The following is a 10,814-nucleotide window of genomic DNA, read 5'->3' as shown; positions in this document are numbered from 1 at the left end:
ATATATATATATATATATATATATATATATATATATATAGCATGCTGTGTACTATCATACAATCTTTCAGGTTCCTGAATGATTGCAGGATTGTAAATGGCATGCTATATAAGTTCCTTTCACTCCTGTACTATCAGAGCAAGAAATTTTTAAATAGATGTGAATAGATTTTACATTTCAGAGTCAATTGATTACCCGTCACTCTGAGCTTTGCTCCTTGTGTAGTTATTTTTCACTATTGTTTTTTCAACCATTTTCCTTCTAAATTGCATTCAAGTAATGTTTTCTTCTCTTTCTTGTTTTTCTAGGATGTGAGACAAGCAACTGAAGCGATGAATAGGCTACATGGTTTTGTACTGTTGTCATCAGACAGGGGAGGAATACGGATCGAATATGCCAAAAACAAGATGGGAGAAGTGGTAAGACAACAACATCTCTTATACGATTAAACAAAACAATGGAAAAATAAGCAAATGCACACACACACACACACACACAAATATGCACGCACGCACACACACACACACATACATACATACATACAAAAGCCAGGTATCATTACTACCTACAATGTTATCAAATAATTATTGTTAAAAACTTCAATAGGTGAGATGGGGGGGGGGAAATAACTGAGGTGAGAGAAGAGATGAAGGATCCAAAAGACAAGTCATTGTACCAAGAGGATGAGTAGGAGTAGAAAGAAAAAAAGTTCCATTTAAACCTATTAGTGACCTGGATGTAAATGAACCTCATGGATCTCATTTATATCCCTTAGTTCAAGTAATCCCATTTTCCAACTCCCTTCTAACCTCAATTTTACTTTCTGCCTCAAAACTCAGTTCCTTCTCTTCCTCTTTTGATTTCTTTTTTTTTTATTTTTCTCCCTCTCTCAAGCAGTTTCTCTCTTCTAATACTTCCTATCTACATACTGTCTTAGGCTCCCCCATCAGTTGCAGCCAAGTTATTCCAAGAAACACTGCCACCATCCATATCTCTCCCATCTGACTTCATTACCCTGAAAATGAACTCAGTCCAAAAAGATGGATACTCCACACCTCATGGCAACTTCAATATAACCTTCCAATTAATTCTCCTGCCAAATACAACTCAAGGTGATATAGACCACCACAAGATTCCTTCAGTTCTGGCTTATCTCATATATATATATATATATATATATATACCATGAAACTCTTAGTCCTGGAGTCATTCTGATGCTTCTGCTACATATCAATAAATATATATACGTACATATACATGTCTGTTATAAACAGTTATATATATTTGTGTATGTGTGTGTAGAAATGTATTTGTCTACATGTGTGTGTATAAATATATGTATGTATGTCTGTGTATATAGAGATATGTCTATGTATGTATAAATATGTATGCATATAAATGTATATATGTGTATATATATATACATGTATGTGTATGTATGTCTATATATGTATGCATATATTGGCCACAGCATTGTAGTCTCTATTGCAGTTGTCCATGTTACATCTTACAGTCTCTGCAGAAGTCACAGAACAATGAACAGCAAGCATGATGTCAACATCTTGATACCTGTAGCATGAATAATCATGCTACAGGTAAATCTTTTTCAATACTCAGATGACTACCTTGAAGGTGGTGCGTTGGCAGAAACATTAGCACTCTGGGCAAAATGCTTAGTGGTATTTCATCTGTTTTTACATTCTGAGTTCAAATTCCACCGAGGTCAACTTACAACGGAGTGTAAGTGACTTGAAAGGAAAACTGGGTATACGAGGCTTCAGAGATGCAGCATGCAAGAGAGAGGACTGCACTGGTATGGCCATGTAATGTGCATGAATGAAGTGCTGATCTCAAAATGTAAAGGGAACATATGGAAGATGTGGGATGAGGGTGGTGAGCAAGGATCTATGGACATTGAGACTCACAGAGAGGATAACAGAAGACCAAGGCTCCCGGCTGTTCTTCTTTTGGGCAAACATTGTTTGGAGATTGTTGGAATTGGATCTGGACAAGGCCTTTCCTCACTTCAGAAAAACTTTCAGGCTCAAGCCTCCCCTGATTTTTGGCCTCTCTTATTATCGTCTCCATATTGCATTGCATCAGAATACAGCTGGCCAGGCCAAAAGAGACGAAATATTTCGATTTAAAATTCCCTGATGAAATGAATGCATGTGTCAGCAGAGGTGATAATGTCTCTGAACTCCTTCTGGACCATTACCACATCCATGCAAAAGAATATAGGCCCCCACCCCCACCCCAGCAGGACTGAAAAGTCATATCTGTACTGCTCATGTTTAAGAGAACAATCAAGCCATGGCATTGCTCAAAATGAAGTGACAGCACTATATATATACATGGGTGCAATATTTCCATCGACTGGCTTCTATTTTGAAATGTTTTAACTGAGAAAGCTCTTTCAGGTGCATTTCCTATTATTTGTTACACACACCTAAAAGGTATGTGTGTAATTATTTCAAAATATCATCATTTCGTTTGACTTCATTATTACAACTATAATCACGTGTGTGTGTGTGTGTGTGTGTGTGTATGCAACAAAACTAAAGATAATAAACGTATGTTTTCCTCTCGTAGACCTCTTCATTTGTTCTACAACCTAATAAACTTGATAAGACATTATATAAATAAAAATACATAAATTTTTGAGACAGAAAAGAAAAAGATGTGTGTCTTTCTATGGTTTGAACCTGACTGATAAGACGACAAACAATTCACTGCAGAAAATGCCAGTGGAATTCATTAAGTCCAAATAAATTGGCATGCTGTTCAAACATTTATAGCATAGATTGAATTGTTTGTGTGTATGTGCGTATATATATATATATATATATATATATATACACACACACACGTGTGTATGATATATAGGTTTCTGTTAATACAAGCAGGAAAAATGGTGCCCAAAACTTAAGTTTATAAATTTTCTTTTTTCATTTTAGCCTACAGAAGTTACAAAATGACACAAGGGCCGAAAGTTTCCTCTATGACCCTCATCAAACTCTTTTCACTAAACTCTTGACCTTTGAGTCACTTTATAATTTTAACTGATTAAAATTTTAAAAATAGTCGATAGTTTCTGTTATCTAGGTAACCTAATTGGCAGTAGAGGTGGATAATAAAACACAGGTAAATCTGTGTTTTTATGAAAGAAAGGCAGATTGTGTGATGCTTGTGTAAAAACAGCCATGTGGCTGTGAAACTTGGATTGTGAATGTAAATGACATTTGAATACTTGAAAGAAATGAAACTAGTTTGCTTAGATGGATGTGCAATATCAATGGGGAAAGATTGGGCATAAGAAGCATCAGATGTGGTGGACTGAAGAGAGATTGTGCTGGTCATGTGATGTGGATGGATGAGGACAGCTGTATAAAGGAGTACCATTCACTAAACATGGGGGAAACATGTGGAAGACGTGGGACAAAGTGACAAAGACTGACCTCAAGATTTTGAGCCTCTCAGAAATAATGGGGTACCAAGATGAATGGTATTATGCTGTGATTGAGAAGACCCATCCACCTCAGCGGAACTGAGACTCTGACAAACTTTCCCCCACAAGATATAGAATTTAAAGTTAAATACAACTTTAAATTGAATATTGAAGATAGGTTATCAATTCCTCTGTGATCTTGTTAAGATACTGCTCGAAACTTGTAGCTGTATGCCTCCTCTCTGTGATTTCTGGAGAGAAAATGAACTTTTTGAATGAAGTCGATAATTAAACATTGAAATTGATTAGTTTGGTATCACAGTTACTGTGAACTAAGCACAACAAAGATGATGCCTACCACCTTACCCAATCATTCTAATGCTATAATACACACACACACACACACAATTTCTACACATAACAATCCAAAACAATATAACCATCACACTGCCTTTCTTTGCATATGTTGCTGTACCCAGCTAATGCCAAGTGTATGTTGGATGAAACCAGTCACATCTACCACCAGTATCGAGGTATGTAATACACAACAATAACAATAGTAACAACAATAATAACAATAATTCTAAAGCTGATGATAATGAAAATAATAATGGCATGTATGTATTAAAAATGTGCATGATTACAAATGCATGAGCATATGCATGCATGCAAGATATACGTGCATTCACACATATATATATATACATGCCTTAACTAATAAATTTCTGTATACATTTCATTGCGTATTTATACATATGCATGCATAAATATATGTGTACATATATGTTTGCATGTAGGCGCATGTATATTTGTGTGAGTTTGAAGTCTGTGTGTGTGGGGGGCAGGGTTGTACATACATGTGCTGTCATTATTGATGACATTTTAAAAGAAACAAGCTAAAACTGGTTTTTCATAAATGCATCATCACAACATACATTGCTTATACATATTATTTAAATATTCAATTACATAAATATTATTATGGCATGTTATATATAAAACAGTTTCAGAAAACATATGTATATCATATAGCAAGAATATTCAAATATTATTTAATATATGTTCACTTTCATTACTTCCTATGGTTAATAAATCAGTTTTGCATATAAAACATTAAAATTCACATGTAGTAATAGAACCAGATTCATAATTGACATATATATATTATACATTCCAAACATTGTACGTATATTTTGTGCAGTGCATTGTTCATAATTAATCATAACTTAGACATTTCTTCATCTGATTCTTTCTTTTTTTGTTTGGTGAACATAATTGGAATGACAAATCCTTCATAGGTTTTACTGTAAACACAGTTTCATGCTTAATTAAGCAAAGTAATTATCACATTTTTATATTTCTTTTGCTACAAATATATATATATATATATATATATATATATATATATATATGTGTGTGTGTGTGTATGTATATATATTGGTAATTAGTAAGGGATTTCTCCAAACGTTTACCTGTTTGCTCACAGGTATTCAAAATAGGTCTTTTTGAGGCTGTATTTATATATCAAAATGAATTAAATGCTAATGCTACTTCGTAATAATCCTTATTATTAATATTTATTATTATTGATATATATATATATGTGTGTGTGTATATATATATATATATATAGAGAGAGAGAGAGAGGAGTGGGATGCTGGTATGGTGATGTGGTCAAGAAGCTTTACAGCACAATCATACACTCATCTCACTTCACAATACTTTGGCCAAATATTTTCTGCTGTGACTTTGTCAATCAAATTTATCAGTGAAACTCTTTGGAAATCATCATGAATATATATGTATGTGTATTAACACCTGTGTAAGGTTTGTGCATGTATGTTGTTTTTACAAATTTTACCCAAGTAACCATGTGAGTAAATGATGGTGATGTCCTGTTTGCCTTCCCTGTGAACAATATGTCCTCTAACTGCACACTTTCAAATATAATTTTTTTAAAAAGTGTAGTGTGTGTGTGTGTGTGTGTGTGTGTGTGTGTAATGTTTCACTGCTTGTTGTTTGGGTGGCCCCAAATGTAGCAAACATAATTTGACTGAGCCGAGAGATCAAAGAACACAAAGTTAGTGTGAAACTCCAGCATTAACAAAATGATATTACGATAAACACCAGACATCAGATTATGCAAGACATGTTTTGAGAGCGACAGCAGCTGTGACTGGTGTAGGGTTAGGGTTAGGGTTAGGGTCCGGCTGCCAGCTGGCTTCAACTGTGTCATAACTGCTGCCCTCGTTGTCGTTAATGTTGAGGGACACAGATAAGGCAGCCGTTGATCTTGGCTTTGTCACAGCCACTGGAGACTGAGCAGTAAAACAACTTATACATAGCTGATGCCTATTCAAAGAATGGGTACCAAAAATGTTTATGACCATCCCATATGTTAGTTTGTCCAAAAAAGTGGAAAGATGTTTGTTTGCAAAACTGGAATTTAATGAGTTTAAACATCTGCAGGATTGTATTTTTCCCTGGTCAACCATTTACTGATACAAAATCAAATTCTCAATGTACTTATCAGACAGTACCAGGTTGGTCAATTGCTGATGCCATCAATCTTTGAGAGCATCCTGTTTATTCTTATTGTTGTTTTTACATGTGAATATAGTGATTCAAGTTTGGATTCCTAAGTTGGTGTTTGGTTCACTGCTAGAGGACTTCCCTCTGCCAATGCAATGACCTGCAATGGTTAATTGAACAAAATGCCAGAAGTGTAGATATGAAGTGTGTGAAGAATATGCATCAGAATGTGAGAATGCATGATTAAGAGTGTTGGTTAAACGGTGATCAGGTGATGTGGCTGGAAAATGTTGAAGCATTGACAGAAAACGTTTTCACTGTTCATTGCAAGGCTGTCTTCCATGTGAAATACTCTGAAAGCTGAAGGTCTAAAAAACCTGCAGAGCCAAGAGCAGGGAAAATATGCAAGAGAAGCCATAATTGTGGTTGAATATTAGGTCAAACAGAGTATGATTGTAAAAACACTAGGGAAATTCTGATTGAGACTGCATGTATGTTGAGTCAGTGTGTGAGTCAGTGACATAATCATAGTGTTTGTACTGGTGAGTCAGTATAGCTGTAGGTTATTTGCATATTCATGTGCATCTCAATATGGGTTGTATAATCTCTGCCAGTGCAAGGAACAAATTCAGCCATTTCCAGGCTTCTGAACAAAGCAGCTGAAGTCTGCTGGCATCTTTTGTCCATACTGAATTTATGTATGCTGCTAGCAATGAATGTCTTTGCTAAGTGCATGTTTCCATGTCGTGCATGTTTCCATGTCGTGCATGTTTCCATGTTGTATACATTGCAATGCATGTTCAGATGTATGCATGTATGAGCAGAAAGAAGGTGAAATTAGTAGAAAAGGATAACCATGATGAAGAAACAAGTGGGTTTTTTTTGTTTTTTAATACTTTTAACTCCTGTGCTAGAGAAAGCATTCACTGGAGTAGATGGAGGCATCAGTGGAAGACTATGGATGTTGTTGGGTCTGTTGAGGTGGTGGGGTGATGTTGTTTAAGATCCAAGGGGAGCTGTTTTAGGTGGTCAATGTTGACTAAGATTTATTTTGAAGATGAACAAGAATTTATTTGTTGCATTAGAGGACATTGATGATGTTCTGGGCAGCATACTGACAACTTGGTGGTGATTTTAAAATTTGTTTGATGTTGAGAAACTGTGTAATGTTTTTGAAGCATGGTCACCAGTGTATCAACAAGAGGAAACGTAGCAGTTTGGGTGAGGCTACAACATCAGGGAAAAGAGATTCCCAGAGACAGTTCAGCTGAAGTATCCAGTAATGTTTTTCAACTTGCTTGTTGCACTGACAAGCAGTCTTTCACAGTAACCAGTGTAAGATAAAGATATTTTCGTACATATATATATATATTTCAAGTCAATTGTAGCAGTTTGTATGCTTCCATAGGCATCTAAATATGTATTTGTAAAACTATACATGCATCTATTCATGTTTCCCATTTTTTTCTTGTTTCTCATAGACTCGTAAAGAAGATGTTCCAGCGACTGGTCAATCTCCGGTGCAAGCTGCAGCATACTAAAGAACACATCACCAACACCGCCTTTCTATTGACTACTTCTGCAGCTGTAGCAGTTGCTGTTGTTGTTGTTGTTGTTACTACTGCACTCTTCGATTACTGAACATGCAAAAGAAGATTCTATAAACAAATGCAAATGCGGCTATCATCAACAAACCTCTTTATTTAACCTTTGTGTAGGTGTATGTATATGCATGCATGTGTGTGTGTGTGTGTGTGTGGTGGTGGTATTGGTTTGTGATGGCTGTTGTTGTAGCGTGGAAGACTCCACTACTTCTACTACTACTACTACCAATACAATCCTTTTACAGGATCAACAGACAAACTGATTCAATCCAATCTGATCCAGTCAGATTAGCCAAGTGTCTGGTCAGCTTGTCAGGGAGGGGAGACGACGGACATCACCACGGCAACGACCACCCACACCCACCAACACCACTACCATTCCTACCAGGTGAACTGTGACCAATTAAAAATAATTACAATTTTCTTATTAATGAAAATGATCCACACACACGTTTATAGACATTTATACTTTATATACATACATACAGGTACACATGTTGTGTATATACACTTGTATATGTATGTTTGCGGTTGGGTGTTTGTGTATCATATGCAATATGTGTATATACGTGTACCTATATATATATATATATATATATATATATGCATATATATGTGTTGTTTTTGATGGGTGAAGTGTAATTGAAGTGAAAAACATCAATGATGCAAACAAAGAAGCCATAAATTAGGGATAGCATGGGTGGCGGTGGTGGTGGAGGTGCAGGTATAAAAAGAAAAGGAGGAGAAAAGATGAGAAAGAAGGAAGGATGAATGGATTGTTGTTGTGGAAAGAAGAGTCGAAAGGGAAGTTTGATAGTAGACCTCATCCATGGCTGTGTGTGTGTGTGTGTGTGTGAGATTGTTTAATGGATTTATCATCACTGTCTATTCTTTCTTTGGAGGCAGTAATTCTGAATAAGAAACAATTCAGAGCATAAAGACCTGTCCAACCCATGCTAGCATGTGAAGCAGACATACAATGGATCATGGTAACAATATGCATATGTGTGTCTGTGTGTATATATACGCACACACATACACACACATGCATGCATGTACATATATGTAAGTGAGTGTGTGCATGTATGTATGTATATATACACACACACACATATATACTGAAATGCTGAAATGGCTGGGCCAGGAAAGAAATGTATACACACATGTATACACATACACATTTTCTCATACATTCACAAAGAATAAAAAGAGATGATGATGACGATGACGACAGTGTTTATGATTGAGATGATGATGACGATGACGACAGTGTTTATGATTATGATGGTGATGATGTTGAAAGTATTTCAAGAAGATTGATCCAGTATGAAAAAAAAAAAACAACAACAACAAAAAGGACAAGAACAACATTAATGAAAAATAAAATATCTTTAAAAAACAATTTTAAATATTTAAAATGAAAACCTTAAAAAAAAAAAACATTTAAAAAAAACTAAAATATAAAAAAAATAACAAAAAAATGAACGTTAAATGTTTTAAAAATACAAAACAAAATGTTAAAAATAATGATATAAATATAGAAAAAAAAACAACAAAAAAAATCAACGACAGCAAAATCAAACAACGATTGATTGTTTTTTTACCACTACTACTACTACTACTACTACTACTACTACTACTACTACTATGATTATTATCATTATTATCATTATTATTATTATTATTATTATTGCTACTACTACTATTACTACTACTACTACTGTTGTTATTACTATTGTTATTCAACTACGACAAATTGACTCTTGCTACTATGAATTTTGCTGCTGCTACTACTATTGCTACTACTACTACTACTACTACAATTATTATTATTACACCTACAGCAGCTATCAAGAAACCATTTTTTATTGTTATTACATAATAACTATCAGTAATTTTTCTTATCATTATTGGATTATTACTAATCATTTTATCTCATGATTTTTTTGTTATTTTTTAATTAATTCCATTATTTTATCTCCCTTTTTTGTTTCTCTTTTGTTACCTTGACAACCCTAAAGTCAACTTTGATACAAATGTATGAATGCCTTTATGTATGTATATGTGTGTGTGCATGCATACAACTGCGTACACATACGGGTATATATACATATATATATATACACCCCCACACACACATACACATATGTATATATAAATGCATGTCATCTGTATAGGCAAACATAGTCCATTGTTCCAGAAGAAGAAGAGGTGTGAGTGGTAGTGGTAGGGGTAACAGCATTGGTGGTCATAGCAATGATGCAAGCTCCAGAGAGATTGCGATGCATGCCAGCAGCATCACTGGAAAAATGTTGAACTGCGTAGATGCACAGTAGCACTTGGTGGTATATATATATATATATATATATATATATATATATATATATATATATATATGCACACACACACACACACTCTTAAAACACACAGATATACATGGACAGATTTATAGATTATTTAAGTTATATGTATATATAAGTTTACATCTATATGCATATAAATACACCATGTGTATATGTACAAGCATCTATATATATATGTGTGTATATATGGAAGTATATATGTACACACACACACACACACACACAGACATGCACACACACACACACACACAAAGGTCTGCAAAGCACTGTGATTTCAACATAGAAAAGCAGTCCAGTACAATATCTATATATATATATATGTATGTATGTATGTATGTGGGTGCATGCATGTGTGCTCCTAGTGTTATGTATGTGTGTTTTCTCTCTCTTTCTCTCTCTCTCTCATGCTATTTTACTTGAACTAATAACCATAATTAATAGAATCCTTTTAATGAGATCAATTTAATTCAACGTTGTAAGGAGAATGGAATGTTGAATAAGTAAAAAAGAAACTTTGGTGAATGAATGAATAGAAAAGCACCTGGAATTTTCGATTGATGGCTGGAGATGGATGTGTGAATGTGTTTAGGTGCAAAATATAGACAGCAACAAAGATGGCTACATGGACAAACAAATGTAAATTGTATACAAAAGCTAACTTCAAAAAGCAGCCTCTAATGTATTTGTTTTTTGTTTTGTTTTGTTTTGTTTTGTTGTTTATTAAAAATCTCTTTGTTTGTTCCTTGTTTACATTTGATGCTTGTTTCTCTTCTATTTGTTATTTAAAAAGAAAAAGAAAAAAGGTGAAATCAAAATTTAATTAAATATTCCATCATATTCTAGTTGAAATTATAAAAATCATTGTGT

The 10,814-nt window shown here is 34.4% G+C and overlaps 1 protein-coding gene across 23 annotated transcripts in view; it reads left to right on the top strand.

Annotated features, from left to right (window-relative positions):
* LOC106878922 (uncharacterized) overlaps positions 1-10,704 on the top strand; it is a 305,188-nt gene extending 294,484 nt beyond the window's left edge. For 22 of the 23 annotated variants that reach the window (XM_052976118.1, XM_014928275.2, XM_014928273.2 and 19 more), the window contains 3 exons: positions 309-419; positions 3,928-3,981; positions 7,462-10,704. In XM_052976118.1, the coding sequence (XP_052832078.1) occupies positions 309-419; positions 3,928-3,981; positions 7,462-7,521 (225 nt within the window). In that variant the 3' untranslated portion in view covers positions 7,522-10,704. The remainder of the gene's footprint in view (positions 1-308; positions 420-3,927; positions 3,982-7,461) is intronic. The other variant, XM_014928282.2, reaches the window with a different exon arrangement.
* Positions 10,705-10,814: the final 110 nt, after the last annotated feature.

The sequence above is a fragment of the Octopus bimaculoides genome, chromosome 23 (genome assembly GCF_001194135.2).
Source record: "Octopus bimaculoides isolate UCB-OBI-ISO-001 chromosome 23, ASM119413v2, whole genome shotgun sequence".
NCBI classification, from domain to species: Eukaryota; Metazoa; Mollusca; class Cephalopoda; order Octopoda; family Octopodidae; genus Octopus; species Octopus bimaculoides.
The sequence above is the reverse complement of the archived record's forward strand: the minus strand, read 5'-3'. Positions and strand labels throughout refer to the sequence as shown.